Source organism: Phymastichus coffea, unplaced genomic scaffold (assembly GCF_024137745.1).
Source record: "Phymastichus coffea isolate CEN01 unplaced genomic scaffold, Cenicafe_Pcof_1.1 PCOF00046, whole genome shotgun sequence".
In the NCBI taxonomy this organism is placed as follows: Eukaryota; Metazoa; Arthropoda; class Insecta; order Hymenoptera; family Eulophidae; genus Phymastichus; species Phymastichus coffea.
In genome coordinates, this window is record NW_026706857.1 from 463,165 (window position 1) to 482,827 (window position 19,663).

The 19,663-nt window shown below is 32.9% G+C and overlaps 4 protein-coding genes across 6 annotated transcripts; 1 reads left to right on the plus strand and 3 right to left on the minus strand.

The window, feature by feature from the left end:
* Nucleotides 1-1,112: 1,112 nt before the first annotated feature.
* Nucleotides 1,113-5,010, minus strand: LOC131664851 (putative defense protein 3). 2 transcript variants are annotated; one of them, XM_058936270.1, is made up of 4 exons: nucleotides 4,931-5,010; nucleotides 4,038-4,382; nucleotides 1,430-1,640; nucleotides 1,113-1,281 (listed from the first exon to the last, which is right to left on the minus strand). In XM_058936270.1, the coding sequence occupies exons 2-4, from the start codon at nucleotides 4,237-4,239 to the stop codon at nucleotides 1,218-1,220; spliced, it is 477 nt and encodes a 158-aa protein (XP_058792253.1). In that variant the 5' UTR covers nucleotides 4,240-4,382; nucleotides 4,931-5,010; the 3' UTR covers nucleotides 1,113-1,217. The 2 variants fall into 2 exon arrangements, with proteins under 2 accessions (XP_058792253.1, XP_058792254.1); XM_058936271.1 differs by having other exon boundaries at nucleotides 4,038-4,274; nucleotides 4,931-4,966.
* Nucleotides 5,011-5,667: 657 nt separating this feature from the next.
* Nucleotides 5,668-10,189, minus strand: LOC131664850 (palmitoyltransferase ZDHHC6-like). The gene is made up of 7 exons (XM_058936268.1): nucleotides 9,869-10,189; nucleotides 9,279-9,457; nucleotides 9,110-9,194; nucleotides 8,758-9,032; nucleotides 8,473-8,685; nucleotides 8,217-8,404; nucleotides 5,668-8,130 (listed from the first exon to the last, which is right to left on the minus strand). Exons 1-7 carry the CDS (start codon nucleotides 9,921-9,923, stop codon nucleotides 7,872-7,874), a joined length of 1,254 nt encoding a protein of 417 aa, XP_058792251.1. The 5' UTR covers nucleotides 9,924-10,189; the 3' UTR covers nucleotides 5,668-7,871.
* Nucleotides 10,190-12,581: 2,392 nt separating this feature from the next.
* Nucleotides 12,582-14,105, plus strand: LOC131664871 (uncharacterized). Its single transcript, XM_058936296.1, has 3 exons — nucleotides 12,582-12,760; nucleotides 12,864-13,733; nucleotides 13,808-14,105. The coding sequence occupies exons 1-3, from the start codon at nucleotides 12,752-12,754 to the stop codon at nucleotides 14,099-14,101; spliced, it is 1,173 nt and encodes a 390-aa protein (XP_058792279.1). The 5' UTR covers nucleotides 12,582-12,751; the 3' UTR covers nucleotides 14,102-14,105.
* A 1,495-nt stretch (nucleotides 14,106-15,600) lies between these two features.
* LOC131664870 (importin subunit alpha-7) lies at nucleotides 15,601-19,657 on the minus strand. 2 transcript variants are annotated; one of them, XM_058936295.1, is made up of 9 exons: nucleotides 19,464-19,657; nucleotides 18,753-18,962; nucleotides 18,476-18,673; nucleotides 18,186-18,406; nucleotides 17,852-18,115; nucleotides 17,579-17,783; nucleotides 17,181-17,484; nucleotides 16,707-17,022; nucleotides 15,601-15,646 (listed from the first exon to the last, which is right to left on the minus strand). In XM_058936295.1, exons 2-8 carry the CDS (start codon nucleotides 18,960-18,962, stop codon nucleotides 16,826-16,828), a joined length of 1,599 nt encoding a protein of 532 aa, XP_058792278.1. In that variant the 5' UTR covers nucleotides 19,464-19,657; the 3' UTR covers nucleotides 15,601-15,646; nucleotides 16,707-16,825. The 2 variants fall into 2 exon arrangements, with proteins under 2 accessions (XP_058792278.1, XP_058792277.1); XM_058936294.1 differs by lacking the exons at nucleotides 15,601-15,646; nucleotides 19,464-19,657 and adding an exon at nucleotides 19,103-19,387 and having other exon boundaries at nucleotides 16,819-17,022.
* Between the last annotated feature and the right edge of the window lie 6 nt (nucleotides 19,658-19,663).

Sequence of the window (19,663 nt, forward strand, 5' to 3'; positions counted from 1 at the left end):
CGCAGTAAACATTGCTAAAACCGCATGAACCACAAATATCCTGATACTTGATCCTTGCTGACGCTGCATTCTAATAAGCACGTATACCTCACGCGAACTTTGTTCACCGTACGAACAGAACAAAGAACGCTGTGAAGATATCGGCATTTCGAATAAAGTACGTGCGAACGCCGTAGTTCAATTTCTTGCAGGGGTTGGCTTGGCTCCTAAGCCTCGCGTGCCTGCTTCCACCGCGCGCACTACTCAAGAATTTTCTCATCTGGGACATAGAGCTTGCGAGCGTGAAATATAGATTTTTTTCCATATTCTTCAGACACTAAGAATTCAACAATACGACTGTTTCAATAGTTTTGCTGTTAAGCTTTCAAAAGTACGTCACACTTTATAGTACTGATAAGAGATGGCGAAGGACTCACAAAGTAGAGATAGACGCTATTTTAAAATACGATGCATCGATGTTATATTATTTAGTTATTACACGAGTGGATGAAAAAATGAAGATTTTTCCCGGAGGCTACTATGAAACAGCTATATAAATAAATAAAAAGTGCTCGATATCATATTTATAACTTAATATCATATTATGTATGTTTTTGCAAATATGCATTTGTACGTTGAAACAATTTAAAATATTATACGTTTCAAAAGCTTCCGATTGATATTTGACGCGTTGTATTTACTTGCTATATACCAAAATTGAACGCGATGCCTCTCGTGATTTCACAAAAGCCAAGTAATAAACGTAGCAGAGGAACAACAATATCATTCATCCTATTGTTATTCATCGAAGCGAATAGTACGCAGAATCGAATGCAGTCTGATCAATACCACCATATTGCACGTGCATTATCGATTAAAAAAACAGACGCTGTATACAATATCAATTGCATTTTACCTTTTCCTCAGCTTCAGTGATTCATATCAAAATGGAAAAGTTGATTCGGTGCATAGAAAAAAACTCTGCAAAGCGAGTTGCAACTTTACGCCTTTGGCGACTGCAGCATCGTATGAAACGATCTCTTCTCGATAAAAAAAACTATCAATTACACGCGACTGTGATACACGTGCTCTAATAACAAGTAATTTTTATTTTTATTAAGTACATGTTGGGAAAACAAAAAGTTACAAAATACATGATATCGCTGATTCTCGTCGTATGCTAGATTGGGGATCACGTACTACATTTTAATATTGGCTCAATACGAAGAAAAGAAATCTTATCGACCGACTTGCGATACGATGTCGGACCAGAAGGTTGAATAATTTTTCAATATTGTTCCCCTGAAACAAATCAAACGGAAACGTAGAAAAAAAAATTAATAGTTTCTTTTACATTGGTTGACAACCATGTAAAAGAGCATCTCATTAGAATGTCGTCAATCAAAAATTCTTATCGGCGGTCCTGCAAATAAATGTGTATTATACTCACGTGAAGTAGACAGTGCCGACTCGTCCATTCTGAGGAGCATTCCAAAGGAGAGTTGCAAGCTGCTTGTCACGCGGGTCGTTATGGGTGACAGCACTACACTCGTGGTGAGCATTGGTGTTGGCAGTTTTAGCCCATGAGCCGATCCATTCGTTCGTCTGCGCATCGCGAGCTTGCAGGAAGAAACCCTTGAAGTTTGCTCCTTGGATTTTCACTGTGTAAGCATTATTGTGTGCATGAGAAGGCGCATAGTTGTTATGCTGATCAATTTGTCACTTGCTGTCGCAGCGATAAACAGCTTCAGCCCTTTAGGAACTGGCATATCCTTTTTCTGAGAAGTATGGAAATAAGATACTCTTTTTTTTATTGATCGATTATCAAATCCATATGTACATTGAATAAAAGTCATTTATTCATAGGAAATTGCATTGTTTATTCATAGTCGATCTTTTTAAGCTTATCCTCGATCCCCAAACACACACACACACACACACACACACACACACACACACACACACACACACACATATATATATATATTAAAAAGTAAAAAATAAATAAATGGAAATCCATAAACTTGACAAGGATATTACTCATTTTGCTTTTCTACTTTTGCGTGCGAATTAATTTCACTCCAATGAAGATTCAAAAAGTCATTATAACGACATAACCCACTTATTTTCCTTTCATTTACCACAGACACGAAAAATTCCGTCACTCCAAACTACTGCACTAACCCAATTATCATTCAATTAGAAAAAAAATACAACATCCGGCGTTCACAAAATTACGTAAGCGAAAGAGTGAGAGAGAGAGAGAGAGAGAGAGAACAGGTGCGCACTGTATGGGAGAATTAAAGTAGCTCTCTCGCGGCTGTTTCGACTTTTGATCGCTGCCATGCCGACGGGCAATTTCCTCTACGAGAATCTGTCCGAGAATTAGATATCGTTCAAAAACAACCAGCAAGGGCACAGAAGCGAACGCCACAAGAAAATAATATCGCGTGTGTACGCGGCGATTTTTCAACGGTGGAGCGATTATAACTACGAATAAAAAAATTAAGCAAACAAAGTCGCGCTACGGATATTGTTTTACGAACGAGGATTTAATTTATCCAAGTGTTTTTTTCGTATTCTTGGAAGCTTGGTCGCGTTACTTGTGCTTAGGTAAATTGATTTTCGGATTGAAATGTAAATGTGTTTTTAACTATACGGTATATGATATTCCCGGCTCTAATATTGACGCCAAAGTGAGAACCGATACCTACGTTTATAGATCAATTTTAATAAAACGAAATAAAAGTCTGGTTCATCTTTAGCAGATTACTTGACAGTCTTACGATACAACATTAATTTCATTTCATATCCCCTAAAAATATAACTTATTCGTTGCAATCTCAGATAATCAAAATGTTTTTGTTTCTTTTACTCGAGCGAATAATTAATTATAACTGGCTTATAGCGATTAAACGGAAATCAAGCATTATAAGAATTGATTGGCCTTAAAGAAAAACAATCCTAAATATATCACGATAAATAGACAATCATATTGGTAATTATAATTCATGATTTATGGTCTAAATATGGCTAAGGTATGAGTTATCTTCGCCAATAACGCATGAATAGTGTAGCTTCCCGTCGTTGGATAACTGTTATAACGTATCCTTTTACGCAAGAAATCATGAAAATAAAAATAAAAGCCGCAGTGAGAAAAATCGATAAGGATCTTGGTGTGTACGTGTGTGCGCATCCGTCGTTAAGTAATCGTAAGAGACCTTGTACGATACGTTCACACCTTATTAATGACAAAGACGTTTTATCGCTTTCTCGCGAGAGAAAGAGAGAGAGAGAGGGAGAGAGGCGAGGCATTCTAATTGTGCAGGATACGAGAGAGACCAATTAAATAGACTATAGGTCTTGTGAATCATGATTGATTGAGAACCACGAAGGCGCCTTTTCATTCTACGGTAGCTATCGATCGTATGGCTATGAAAGGTCTGTTTGCGTTGACGTTTTGAATTCGCGACCAAAGATGTAAGTTTATCGAAGATTAACGACGAGCGAGTCCAGCTGTGATGGATATCGTTGCAAAGCTTCCGTTCGAATTCAACGAATGCCTTCAGAGAGTCTTTGCAATGTAAAAACGTTCAAAGTCGCGAGAAATGCACTCTCGAATCTTTCCGCTTCGTCAAATTTTATTGCACGTTACATTTATTGTGTATGCCTTCTCCACGGCTCTTCTCGTATTACAATTACGCCCGAAACTTCAAATAAAAAACATTATACCTCTATACTCGTCACGACGGCCGATTATTATCTAGAGCAACTTAATTTTTTTCCACTCTTGTTTTATTTCTTTTTCTTTTCATCACGATAACAAGTTCACATCTCGCAAAAAGTAAGCAATGGTATGTAATATTCTACTTTACTCGCTTTATTTCAGCAGAGATTGGAACTCAAGACTCTTGGTGAAGATGCGATAACGATTTAATTATAAGTTTTCGGCGGACGCGTATGCGACCCACGCCTCTTTCATGAAATAAACAACAAAGAGAATAAGCAAAACTTGTTATCAAACGAAGGACTTAGAAAAAAGGTTATCTGTAACTCACCAGTAATCTGTGAGCCGGGACGGTAGTTATCGCTCGAAGCAATCACTTGGTAAGGGTTGCTCGCTAACGGCTGACTACGAGCTTGGCCATGGTACGGTTGATTGACTCTTGGCTTCACGCATGTGTCCACTGGAGCACCGTCCGGAAAACCACTTGCCAATGCTGCCAGACATGTCAGTGTCAGGATTGTTGGACTTGTCATAGTCGTGTGTTTTCTTTCTTAGACGCTTCTCAAGTCTAAATGGCAGAGGATCTATATGATGTACAAACTAAACTTGCCAGTGCGTGCGTAAGGCGTTCCTGAGATTTTACGCAGATTGAGTTTTCTAAGAAAGCTCAATACACCTGTGCAGTTGAGTGTCATATGAGTATCTTTGTCTATCGCTAACATCATAAATTCTAGCGATAGGTATTGATAGTCAGATGAATATACGTTATTTAATTTAAGAATGGCGAAAGTATAAATGACATTCGGATATTTTGTTATAGGAATAAAAAGTAATATAAGTATGTTCTTTAAATAAAAAATCAAAGACGCAAAAATTAAGGAAAAAAGTATATTTATATTGTTTCGAAGCCGTGAAAGTTGTGTAATACTTCGTTCTTTTTTACTCCGGTAAAAGCCATGTATGCTCTTTTGAAACTAAACGTCTTTTTACTTAGCGCAAAACTTAATGACAACATGCACCACGACATCTAACGTTATCTTCAAAATCATACATAATGATGTATAGAAACATTTAACAATAATATAATTCTATCCAGTTTTAAGCCGTTATTTTTTAAACCAGTACACCGACAGAATCGTAATAATTTTTTAATGTAAGGTACAAAAGACAAAATAATAAAAGTACATTGAATATAAGAATGATTAAAAAAAATACGAAGCAAACCTTAGAGTATGAAGAAAGTTACAGTAAACCAAGAACGTTAGTTGCAGTCAAGAACAACGCACACTGGAGTTCGTTCTTTGAAAAAGAGTGGAGAAGTACTGAGGTCAGTTGTGACTTTTCTCAATGCTGCTCTAAAGCCTCTCTATAAAATCCCACCATCGAATATATCGCATACGCAGCTGGACTGGATTCTCCTTCGTTAATTGTCACTTTCACTCTCAGCCACACATGTGTGCACACACTGTCGAGGCAGTTGTTTTGCTATAACAATTCTGATCAATTTTTATATTCTCCGTATATTTTTTCTTTTTTTTTTGGTGGGGTGGGAGGACTTGATTGCTGTAATGGAGGTCAGTCACTGACTTTATATGATACTGTGTTTTGAATAGAATATCAATGATGTTTGATTTGAAAAGATCAATAAATCATAATTATAAAGGAGTTCGATGTAAAAAACGATTAGGAAATTTTTAAATTCGATTCGATGATTTATTATTAAATTAATTTTTGATCGCTATAATTCATAGTGTAAAATAAATAAATATTCTGTATATACTTCAAAGTTCAATAATGCTTGAAATTTTCAAGGTACCTGCTGTGTTTATATAACAAGAAAAAATATTAAAAATAGATTTATTTTCGAGAAATGATGCGAAAAAATGTTTTCATTATCGATAATCTATTTTTAAATCGATCTATTATTAATTACCATATCATGTAGTCTTATGCGAGAAAAATTAAGTGATTCGGAATAATTTATTGAATAATGTAGATACTTTCTATAATTTAATTATACTTTTTTATTCCATGTCCCATCTTAAGATCAAAACACACAATTCGTTAAAACTAGTAATCTACAGTGGTTTTTTTTCATTTCATAATAGTTTTACGTATATAATCTTCGAGTTGACTGAGTATAAGTTAAATTGTCTAATTCTTTAATGGTCCATCAACCTTGGCTACTTTCAAGAAAGTATAGATTGGTGTTGTTACGTATACAGCATATAACTACAATTGTGGAAACAAAACAAGTAACGTACAAAAATAAAAATTATATATCTTCGTTGTGATACACAGAGAGAAAAAATCACATAAGAGGCCAAATTGGCATCTCTCCTTACTACCATATATAAATTGAATCTATGTAGTAAAATCAATCTAATGGATAGAACCTCATTTGTATTGAATATCTTATCTATCGTTGTTTCGACAACAAAAAAATGAACGAATGAAACAAATTGAACACACTATCAAGAAAAATCACCCCCGTGAAAGGTAGACAATCTCTTATCGTACACGACCTCCAGGTCTCTATTCGTGATAAATCATTCGTCGAAGCAACGTTTTTAAGATAAAGAAAATACCAATACATATACAAATCGATTCCGTACAATATTCGCCGTATACAGAAAATTAACTGCTATACACCTGTATAAGCCGTGCTCTCGCATTTGGCCTGCCTCTCTCTCTCTCTCTCTCTCTCTCTCTCTCTCTCTCTCTCTCTCTCTCTCTCTCTCTCTCTCTCTCTCTCTCTCTCTCTCTCATTCTCTCTTCGTTTTTGGTCACGCGTACACGATTCTAAACACGAGCTCTGCTGTCTGTACACCACATTATCATCCTCGTATTATACTTCTTCGACAATCTACATAACTAGGTGAATTGTTATTTTGTGCAAACGAATATTATAAAATGCTTTTGGATGCTAATTATATTCGATTGATGCCGGTTCAAATTCTTCATCTGAATTTTCATTTATAAGTTATTTTATAAAACTAATTTCTTTAGTGTACTCTACCAATTATAGTGCCATGACTACAGTAAATTATACATTAATTTGTTTTTCGAATACTTGAAAAATTCTGGTGACTCAATATATTAAATTTGAAATCGTCCAAACAGAATAGAGAATCAACAAACAAACAAATTTTATTTTCTTGTCTTTCAACTATTGACACATATTCGAGAAAAAAATATTCAGTTTCTAAACAAAACTCGCTCAGAAAAGGAAAAAAATACATATATTCAGGTTTAGCTCTGCGTGACAGCCCATTGCGTTGCGTGTCTCTTGCCAAACTACCCCCTGAACGTTTAACGGCGAAACTCCCGTTTTTCCCCTCTTTCTCTCCCATTCTTTTTGTGCTAGTGCTGTATGATGTAGTGTTACGCGCAAATACACACATACACACGAGCGTGCGACTTTTCACACTAACATATATTGATTTTCATCGGAATGGCGGCTCATTCGGGCGTGGAACAGCGCGTTGCGGTTAAAATATTCCAAGCGGAATAACATGCGACCAGATTTTCAAAATCGAAGGTTGATTGGCCCAGCCTAGTATTCGTCTTTTGTCTACATCCAGGTGAACGTCTGCATCCAATGATAATTTACAATCCGCGTGCAGTACGCAACATATACTCTCGAGTCTTTTTCAAAAGAATGTTCGTCCGCGGTCTGTCACAATAATCGGCATGATTGTCCCACGTACATTTGTGCAATTCGCGGCTATCTTCCAATGGCAAGCGCTTGCATTAAACAGGCCGTATTTTTCGAAGCGTGGGCTGAATCCAAATTCCTTTTTTATACGTATCCTTTATCTTGATGTTGCTTAGCAGAGAATTTTTTTTTGTTTGGCAAATTTATAGAGTATTTTGTTTTTAGGCACTTCATCGATAAAAATATCTTGCAAAAAACTATCATGTAAGACTCATTTGTACACGTATTTAGGCTTGAAATGACTGTAACAAAATGGAATGAGTGTTTGCCTGAGTGAATTGCAAATGTCGATTAATTTTTTGCCTACGAATACAAAAATGCTATCGATTTTTACGAAATACAAAACTTTCAGGTAAAAATATCTCACACAAATAATATCCGTAGTCATGAAATAGTCACGTTCTATATTAGAAAATTTACGTTACTTAAGCTATACGTTAAATTGTACTATTTATGTTTTTTCTTGGACGCTTTCGAAGACACGTATTCCGCGCGATAATTAAAGTCCGTTTCAGTCGATTTTGATGTGACCTTTGCGCTTGGAATGAAGTCTTGTGCATTTAAGTCTAAATCAAAATAGTCGTCTAACGGGCCATCTTTCCCGCTCACTGGTATTGCACAAGGTCGAGGAAACCAGCCTCGAACGCGATTATCTTTACCATTTGATACGATAATCACACCTTCCTTTTCACCAAATAACCAATGACTGTTAAAGAAAAATAAGTGGTTATTGTTGAATTTCAATCAAATTACACTTATTGTACATATATAATCACAAGATCGATGACTCACTTGCGCCATCGAGTCACCATAACGGTATCGCCAATATCTAACTTTATTCGCGGTTCGTCGGTGATTGGCGGTGAACACAGTACTTTGCATCCATGACTAATTGGAACCCAAGATCCCGTAACTTTGGCGATAACTCTATATTGTTTGGCTCTTTTTCGTTTTTCTTGTTTTTGTGCTAATTGTTCACGCTAAATAAAATTTTTTACTTAATTAATCGTTGATATGTAGTCAATATTTTTAATGAAATAATACTAACTGTTAAAGTATATTGATCACATCCCTCAATGACAGGCCAGGTGACTCCATCACCTGGTGCCATACAATGCCAAGAGAGTACTTGTTTAGTATTAAAAAGCCAGCCTTTTGAATACGGATGAGTAAATTGATCAGCAGTGATAGATCTTCTATAATTTGCCTTTTCTATAATCCACTGTTCTATGCCAGTTTGATTTTTCACAATGGATTGTATCTGTATCATATATAATTATCAGCAATCATTAAAAATATAACTAATTCTTAAAAATATTTGTATAACGATTACCTGGAAGTATAATAACATTCCTACAGCTATGACAACACCAACCGAAAGGCCTATACTAAAAAGTGACGAGACTAATATAAAAATAGAAGGTGGATTGAATGGTAAAGGCCTAGTTGAAAACACAGTCATCAACCAGCTGACCAAAATATATGTTGAAACACAACAACCACAAACACCACTTGCTAAAAAGGCAGTGAAATAACCGTGATTTCGATGACCCACACAATTATTTATCCATGGACAATGGTGATCCATCTTTAAGACACAGCGACTGCCTAGAATAAAAATAGGTATTAAAAAAAAACTGTAAATGTGAATATATAACATGTTCAGTTTTTCTATTGTGACTAACATTTTCTGCAATGATGAGAACGTGGGGCTTTGTATCCTTGGCAAACATTACAAAATTGTAAAAACTGGCAGTCTTTTATATTTTTCTGTATAAGAAAGTAATTTAAAGCTACAAAAGTATATTATTTTAAATATATTTTAGATTAATTTGAACTATCGATTCTACGTACTGGAACCCACTTATATGGAAGATATCCAGGACCTTCATAGATAGAATTAATAAAGTGATATAGAGTCATGCCACTAAAAAATATAAATGTTATAAAGCTAATATTGTATGTAGATTCTTCTCTGACCCTCATCTGTCTGCTACAATGTATCGTCATCAAAGTGATAACTTTAATTATTGCTGAAAGAAATTTATTAATAATGTAGAAAAAAATTAAGATTCAAAAAACAAATATAAATATGAAAATAAATCATTTTTAAATCAAACTAAAAGATTCTAAGTATATTTGATTAATTTAAAAAGCCTAAATTGAAACAAACAAATACTAATTGCAAGGTATTATTATTCAAATATGCCGGCATTGATGACGTAAAAATATAATAAGTGATGCCAAAAGCGACTACTGCTAGAGCAATGTTTACCATTATACATGGTAAATAAATTATTTCCTATACTTTTATATCGATAGAACGTTCTTGCAGATATTACTGCTACATATAATTTCCATTACATGAAATCATTTTAAACGTTATAAAATAGGATATATGCAATAAAAATTAATAAATGCTTTTTAGTTTTTGTCTGACATACCGAGAGCAGTAAGCGGTCCCCAATTGCAAATTCGTTTAAATGGACCGAAGCACATTTTGTTGATATCATGTAGCTTGCAAAATTATCACAACTAAATTCGTCGTTTATAACTTTTTCACCTTCCTATTTTTTATAATAATCTAAAATCTTCAAGAATGTTTAAAATATGCATGTTGTCTTGATAATGACAGTCGTTGTCCAAAGTATCCAGACTCCAGACCCCTCTAGCATTCGCATTCGTAGTACTTTAACCTTTACTGTCTGAAATGTCTCGGGATTTTGAAGTCTCTTGATTGACAATAACGTTTGTTGGTAACATTAGTGATGATAAATAAAAATATTAAATTTTAATTTGTATGTAGAACTTTGCGGTATTATATTAATTTTTTAAAATCAAGATAAATACTACGTAAAGTATAAAATACAATGCGTAACCTAAATATTTCGACTTTAGAAATTTCATAGGACCAACATTGAATATTTCTATTTTAAAAGTCCCTATATAAATCAAATTGCATATCAAATGTAGTGCTGGACTGCTGGGCTGATGATTAAGATTTAGCAGCCTGGAGATGATTTAAGAAGCGTTCGTGGCCGCTCAATAGCTAAGGTCTGTTCACCGCGCTCAGGGGGCCTATTCTGAAAAAAAATTTTGTGGTAAATCAGTTTGTCACTTCAGTTTACCACAGAATTAATCACTTTAGATGTGATAAATGCTTATGACATGTGCTAAAATTTTTTTTCAGAATAGGCCCCGTACTAAAATTTTTTTTCAGAATAGGCCCCCAGGCCAAATCTTTCTCGGAAACTCTGGTTCAAATCCCAATAAATAAAATTTTTTTACTTTTTGTTTTATTTATTTATAAGCATATCATAAATGAATTTTTGATACTTTATAATATTTTCCAAATGAGATCGTACTATTAAAATAAAAATATGAGATAAAAGTATTAATGTCAAATAATTAATCTGTTGTTTATATATACTAATATTTACTATAACTAATAATATTTATTACAATATTAATTTGTAAAGGTCTACGGAAATATTTATTTATTTATACATTAAGCTATTGTACTTTTTAATCTAGACATAAATAAAATGTAATGAGTAATCTACATCTGAGCGTCTATAGCGCTCGTAAATTAGTTTTGATGTTTATCCTCCAAATTGATGAATATAAAATAGATTATTCGAAGTTACATTAATTAATATTAGACATTTGTTTAAACATCAGTCCGGCGACTATATGCGAGTAAAAAGACATGTTAGGCTATCATACTTAAGGTGACATCGACGTATTTATTTTATGTTTTATTTACGTTAAGTTTGAATTTAATTGTTACGTCTTATTATTTATCTTGCACTGTTATTGTTATTAAATATGTTATAAAGCTGTTACTATTTATAATTAATTGTTAAAAACGTTTTAATTAATTAATCTTATGTTAAGGATAAAGGGATGTTGCAATGAATCAAAACTCACATTGATAGGGAAAAGCCGGAAATGGAATAAAAAACCGATTTTATTAAAAAACAATCGAAGGACGAAAACAAAGCGTTTATGCTATCCTGCAAGTTTGCAAATATGGCATTTGTACAATTGCTAATCTCGTGCTCTTCGGGTAAAAACTAATTTAACACGAAGTGTGATTATTGATAATAATAGTTCCAACAAAGTAAGTGAACTGAAGTAAATCAATTTAGGTTTATTCTAGTAAGTAACATGTACAATGCGAGCGTACAAACTTGACCTCTAGTCTAGATCGACTGACTCGACTCGCTCAATAATGATCCTTAGCCCAGCTAAAGAGAATTTAAGTAACAAGTACCAATCGGAAAATTCTTGAAAGGTCGCACGATCCCCGTCGTTCGATTGAGCAGTCCATCGCCTAGCATACAAACTAATACTATGCTAATTGTAATGTCGCTTTAAATGTTAGAAAAAGGCAGATAAGGGCTGTAAAACTGTAGACCTTTCTAGAAATAGTAACATAAAAATACTTCTTGATAAATACGCCGAGGCACTTTGTACCTTACAAGTGAATTTGAAAATACTTCGAAACGACAAAACTTATAAATAATGTATGTGATATGACAAATACAACTCAATAATAATACGACATAAAGACCGTAAGAAAGTACATGCATACAAATAGAAATAAATGGCAAATTAAACTTATAGTCTCTAAATAGTTCAATAGATAAGTTAATAAAACATTAAGTTTCGAACAATAGGTGCGCGATTTCTGACTCGATTCCATTAGTCATCGCAGTTGATGCTCAGATGTAGATTACTTATTACATTTTATTTATTTATAGATTAAAAAGTACGATAGCGTAATATATAAACAAATAAATATTTGTGTAGACATTTACAAATTAATATTGTAATAAATGTTATTAGTTATAGTAAATATTAGTTAGTATATATAAACCACAGTTTAATTAACATTGACACTTTTACCTCATATTTTTATTTTCATAGTATAATCTCATTTGGAAAATATTAAAAGTATCAAAAATTCATTTATAATATGTACGCTTATAAATAATTAAAACACAGAGTAAAAAAATTTCATTCATTGGGATTTGAACCGGAGTTTCCGAGAAAGATTTGACCTGAGCGCGGTAAATTAAATAGACCTTAGCTACTGAGCGGCCATCGACCACAAACCTAAGCTCTGAAATCGCATTTCCAAGCCCCCCGCCACGCGAATCGCGGAGATTCATCAGGGATTCAGCCCAGCCTTGAATTGACTTGTTTAGTATTAAAACTGCAAAATCATATGTTGGTTATTTTTAATTTTTACAATGTTAAGAAACTAAACAACGTAAATAGAATCATAAAGTTAATTAATAGTGGAATAATTTTCAGAAAATATGAGTAAAGTAAGTAAAACTAATAGAAAAATTTTCTAAGATTACAGACATTTTATTTTGTCTGCTTTTTAAATCAATGTTTTTAAATAATTCATATTTCCATTTACTACAGCCACGTCCAAGTAAACGTATGTCCATTCGTGATAATAAGCAATTTGATGAAATTAAATACATTAAAAATAATGAAACTATAAAACTTTCAAGACCTTTAGAAAAATTACAACAAAAAGATATAAATGAAGACGAAAGTAGTAAAAATGAATTGAGTGATTTATCATATGTGGAAGAGGTCTTCAATGATATACAATACAGAAGAGAGTCAAGTAGTGGAGAATATGAAACTCACACTAGATTCAGATATCCACAACAAAGAAATACTCCCAATGATAATAAAACATTTAATTTAGGTTCTTCATCATCACATCATCATTTACAAAATATTAAGCTTGAATCTAAAAAAAATAATTTAAAACAAGTAAATCAAAAAATATCTAAAAATACAACAGTTAATAATAATACATACACTTCATCATGTTGGAGGAATAGTGGAAGTCTTTTGTTGATCTTTGTTTTAATACTTATTGGATTTTTGATATGTTTACAGTACAATAAATATAACTATGAAACTGATGAAGACTTTAATGTTCTTAAATGTCAAAAAGAAGATGTGCAGTGTACAACAGATAATGTAAAAAGAATGTTAAAATCTATTAAAGATAAGTATAATAATCAAGATAAGGATTTGTGGGGAAATCTCTTTATTGGAATAAGGAACATTATTAATCATCCTAAAAAGCCATTTATAATGATATTACTTGGAGATAAATCAGACCCTTTAAATTGTTTGGCAAAACTATTAGGTAAAGTTAGTAGCAATGCTTTGAACAGTGGTTTATTACAACTTACTCCTGAAAAATTTGAAAACGATGTGGGATCTGTCATAACATCATTGCGTTCACGTATCAAAGATAAAAAGACTGTGGTTAGTACAGCATATTATTATCAACTATACTATATTACTATTATTAGCACTTTACATTTTCCTTTTTATTTCAGATTATATGGGACTTATTAAATATAAATGAAGAAGCTTTAAAAGCATTTCACAATTTATGTGATAGAATCAATCCCCTAATTGAAGAAGTAATTTATATAATAACTATTATTGCAGATGATTATGATAAAACAATTAAACCTCTTGAATATGTTGAGAAGAAACTTACTAAAAAATTATCTGGCAAACTGGAGAAAGATCTTATTCAGCCTTTGATCACAAGGATCACAGATGGTCTTATTGTGTCAGTAAAACCTGAACCAGATTTAATAGATTGTCAATTGCCCACAGTTTGAAAATAACGTTAAATGTTTAGTGTAAGTCGTTTTTGTATAATAATGAGTATTTTTATAATGCTTATGTATTTTTGAAATTGTTATATATTTAGCTATATTGATGGAAGTTTTGACACATTATGTAAACAAAATAGAGTAGACTATTTTTTTAATTGAACAAAAATATTGTGAATGTCTGACTAAAAGAGTATTAATTTATGGATCTTCAATTTACCTACAAATATAACAATATATAATAAAATTTTTTTATAATGGAAATTAATACAAGAAACAGTAATCAAATCTTGTTTACCCGTGACTTTTTCCGTCACATATTCTTAACATTAAATTAACAAAATTGATGTTACTATTTCATTGCAATACAGAAGGTAAAGGCAGTCTTGAGATAAATAATACTCATTGTATGTCCTTAAACAATATGTAATGTTTTATTTATTGACATTTTGTACTGAATGAAATGTGAACATTTTTTATATAAAAATGTACCCGTTTAAAACTACCTTTTATTGAAAACTAAACAGATAAAATGCAACCTTTCTAATTGTTTGTTTCATTTTATTACCTTTATTATAATGTACATACGTTGAAATAAAAGAAATCTACCTTGTCAGATAAAAGTAATTATCAAAGGTTTATATACTTTTTGATAAGTTTTATTTTCTAAAAAACTAATAGTACACACAAGGAAAAAAAATTATAAAAATTGACTGACCGTTTACAACGTTAATGTACTTTCAAAAAAACAAAAAAAAAAACAATTTTAATGACAAGCGGAAAAAACTGAAAATAACTAGTAAAAAAAAATAATTCTTCTTCTAAATTTGCAATAAAGATCGAAAACTACACAATTGAGAAGTTTGTAATTTTTTAAAAGCTGACTAATATAGTTTGCACAATTTGTTTTAAAGAAAAGTAAAAAGATGCTAATAAAACTATTGGCATTATTATACACAATATATATTCTATTGCTGAAATAGTACATTAGTTCAACTTAATAAGAATTTAATGATAAATGAGATGAATCGATGCTTCGTTTTTAAACATCGCTTTCACGTTGTAGCGTAGCAGTCGGCAGTCCTTGTAGTATTTACTGACATCGTCTCAAAATCACAAAATTTCTACTCATTGTCACTTTCTTGATGTGTTTATCCTGTTCTAGGTAAGCATTAAAATATAATAGTAAATCACTGTTTAGGGATTTCAATGATGTGTAAAATGATGCACGATTCTAAATAGTGTTGAGCATGCTGCTGTATCTGCAGCGGAAACATCGGAAATTGACAATGAGAAACTCGTTGATACTCTGAATTCTAGAAAGAAAAATGTATTCCGCTAGATAATATTCAACGAGTGATTTTCATTGTAGTGTATCTCTTGTGTCATGAAATCACATGTCGGTAACTAAAAGTATGTAGCATATATAGTATTTGTATTACATAGTATTGTATCGTCGAACCTAAATAATAAATACATTTTATACAGTCACAGACCTTTTATACAGAATGTCCGAAATTTTGGTTGCTGTACAGTCCTTCCTCAATATATCTACAGCGATTGAAAATTTCGGTAATTATTTAGTTTACTTATACATTGAGTACGTGAACCAAGTATAAAAATAAAATAATTCTTATATTATAAAGCTTTTTCTACAATAAAGAGACTGTTTCTTTATTGATTATTCATAATTTCTTTATATAAATTATAAAAATTAAAAAACAAAACAAATAAAATTCTCGATTTTATTAGTTATAGCCGCATTTTTTGTCGTATTTTAAAGTTTAGCGATTAATTCAAAATCTATATAAAAAACATTGCTCTGACTGTTTAAAACGCGTTTCCGGACGTCGAATCGAATTTCGAATTTACTCTAAAAATCTTCCGATTTTTTTTCTTTTACATATATGTATAAAACGTATATCATTCTTTTTTATATCACGCCATCGACTCGAGGGCACCCTGTATAGAATGGCCTGCAAAATTACTAGATACGTATTTACAGTAAAAAAGTTTAATTGGTCATGTACCTACTTAGCGTAGTAAAGAGAGGAGTAGCGAGTTGCGTAGTGTTGTCTCGTTTCGGCTACAGTGTCGCGTACTTCAGTCGCATTAATCGTCTTGCAAGTAGCATGCAAGTCTGTTTTCTTTTTTCTTTAGTTTTAACAGGTCAGTCGACGTCGAACGAGGTAATGTCCGTGTCTCGAGTTAACTATCGATTATTATTGACGATCGATTTAGTACTTTTTCAGATTCTTACTTAAGTCCTAACTTTTTTCGTATTTTGTCATTTTTTTAATAATTTTTTTTTTTTTTCATTCAAATTGAACTTAACTTGTTATAGCTGTAAGTTACACAGCAATTATGAGCTCACTTATGCGACATGTATAATTTATGATAAAATCGATATTTTAAAAGCTTCATTAATCAAGTGTTGCTATTCAACTCATTTTTTTAAACTATAAGTGTTCACAGTATAACCTGCTCTAATAACGATAGTTTTACAGTTTCGTTTCTAGAAGCGCCAAATATAACGAATTGAGAACTTTCAATACGAAAAAGATACGAACCAGAGTTAAAAAACAAAATAATTAAATAGCTATTTCCTTACGTGTTTCATTTCTATTTTAGAGATAGATCTTTCCCTAAAATGGACAGTAGCTCATTCGATGAATAAAATTAACGCATGCCTCGACACACTTTATAGCTGTTTTTAATTCGATCATTCAATTAAAATTGGAAGCTTTGAACTGGTAATTGAGAAGAGTCGGCTGTTGAAAATTGAAATTGTTGTCCCTGAGAATCCACTGATGGTGCAATTCTTGAGTCTTCCTCTTCGGAACCGAAGTAGCGCTCAATAATATCGAAGGCTTTTTGGTAAATTTCTATATTTTGATGAGATTGCAAGAATTCAATTTTATCTAGGCCTAAAACGTAAAATAATATTTGTAATGACAGAATAAAATAATGTTCTGCAGTTCAATTATGACTTTTTCGGAATGAAATAATATAAAACATATAAACTACTATAATAGTTCCAATCTTAATAATTTTACAGTGGATGTAAATTATAAGCATCACTAACCGAAACATTGTTCAATGAGAACGCTGTATGGATTGACACCATTATGATGAACTGCGTCTTGATCACCAAGTCGCAGTATATTTTCCAAACCATTTAACGCTACTTGAATGATCTTAACATCCATTACTGTTAGTAGTTCACACAATGGGGGGATACAATTTTGCTCTGCTAAATATCGAATTTGTTCCGGCGTTCCTCCACTTGTAGCGTTGGTAATCGCCCAAGCAGCTTCTTTGCGCGTTTTGAAATCGGCCTTTCCTAAAATATCTATCAAAATAGGGAAAATCTTTGCATCTATGACAGCCTAAAAATCCATTGAAGAAATATTAATCAAATTTACGTCTTATAAATTAGTAAAATAATTTAGAGGTAATAAATAATTTACAAAATCAGCAAACCTGAATTTGTTGAGGATTTCCAGCAGTAATGTTAGAAATTGTCCAACAAGCTTCTTTACGAACACTCTTTTCATGATTGCTAAACAGATGAAGTAGGCAAGGTAATGCAGAACAATTCAAAACAACTTGAGTTTGTAGATCATCACCAGTCACAATGTTACCCACAGCTCTCAATGCTGCACTTGTGACATTATGCTTGTCGTGCCTATTGAATGGATAAGTATGATAAAATAAATACAATGAAAAAGTATTTTCAATTTTTTAAAAACTTACATTAAAAGTTCAACAAGACGTCGGCACACTCCCGAATCTATAACAGCTTGGATTTTTTCATTTGGCCCATCGCTTAAATAAGAAAGAGCCCAACACGCATCGGCTAATACATCTGGATCATGATGGGTTAACAAATATGAAAGAATTGGCAAACACGGTGCAACTTTTTGGAAATCAGGTGCAGGGTTCTTTCCTCTACATAAGTTTGACAAAGCCCAAACAGCGTTCCGCGTCATTGTTAAACGCGTTGGTTTTGAAAGCAATCTAGTACCAAAAAGTAATGTTAAAATAACAATTGATTTATTGCACTTACTTGAATATATATTAAACTTACTGGAGTAGGGGAGGTAATATGCCACTGACCAAAACATGATCCCTGCACTCTGGACTGTCACCTGCAATATTACCCAAAGCCCAAACTGCTTGTTCTTGAACATCTTCATACTCTGAGCTTAATAATGCGATAAACACAGGTACTGCACCAGCATCAACTACCATACGAGTTTGCTGAGACGTTCCACTGGCAATATTTGTTAATGCCCAAGCTGCTTCAAACTGTACATTGCAACATATTAGCACTTTGGATTTTATAATCAGACATACATTCTATCAATTTTAACAAACCTGTAAAGTGCAGTTTGTGTCATTCTTCAAAAATTCTACAAATCTTGGTACAATTCCTGTATGTATAACTTCATCAATGGGCGGATTTGGTTCTCTAGATAAAAGTTTCCTAAATTTCTGTGTAGCTGCCAATTGTTCACATATGTCTGAACTGTACAAAGCTGTTAACATATCTGGAGTTATGCCTTGAGCTGGTTGCTATGCAATTGATAAAAATTGGATAGATTATAATGAATATTAAAAAATTATGGAAATCTATCAGCTCCAAGACAATTACCATAACAGGCGCTGGAACAGTATAATCTTCAGTGATGGAAATTCCATCATCATCAGTAACCACATTAGGAACATTTCGTCTCTTTGATAATTGTTGTTCTCTTTTCTGCTTCCTCAACTGTACCCCTTCTTCTTCTCTACGTCTCCTAAGCTCTTGGGAGTCCAACCCAACATTTTTGTAACGATACTTATGTGCTGGTGCACTAGACATCTGAAAAAGAAACGTAAAAAAAAAAGACTTCAAATAATTAGAATCAATTTGTCAGATTGAAAACATGAAGTAGACGCAATTTGTCCTAATTTCGCAACACTGCGAAAAAAGTCAAAAGCTGTATAGAGTTGCGCACGTACCACTGCAGGTAGCGTGCAAAGATCTAGAAAACGAAAATACGGATGTTGCGTTATTAGAAGGTTAGGTTTTCATTTTCACATTCGGAGTAACGTCAAAACAGAGACAAACTGCACGGTACAAAATAAATATTCATTGTAACAACAATGGGTTGCACTCGGGAATATTTTGGCAGTAAACTGATTATTGAGACGCAATGCCTACAATTGACATTGCAATTCGATGTCAGCGCGAGCAATCGTACATGCGCCCATTGTGCGACATAAAGTGATAAGCGTCGTTTTCTCACGTTCCATACTCGATATCATATTCAACCGTCGAATATATTACACTATCAAGATTAATTAATTTCTTCGTACTCACTTCTGCGTAATTTAGTTGCTACGAGACAACGAATATCAAACGAAAAGTTCATGAGCCTCTCGAATCTCTCATTCAACGCCGCGGTCCGTCCGCTACACACAGATGCAGAGCATGCACACGTATACAAGCGCTATGCCAACTTCACAATCTTCACATATAGTAGGAGTAGCTTATCTATTCATCAGCAGCAGCGCTAGATT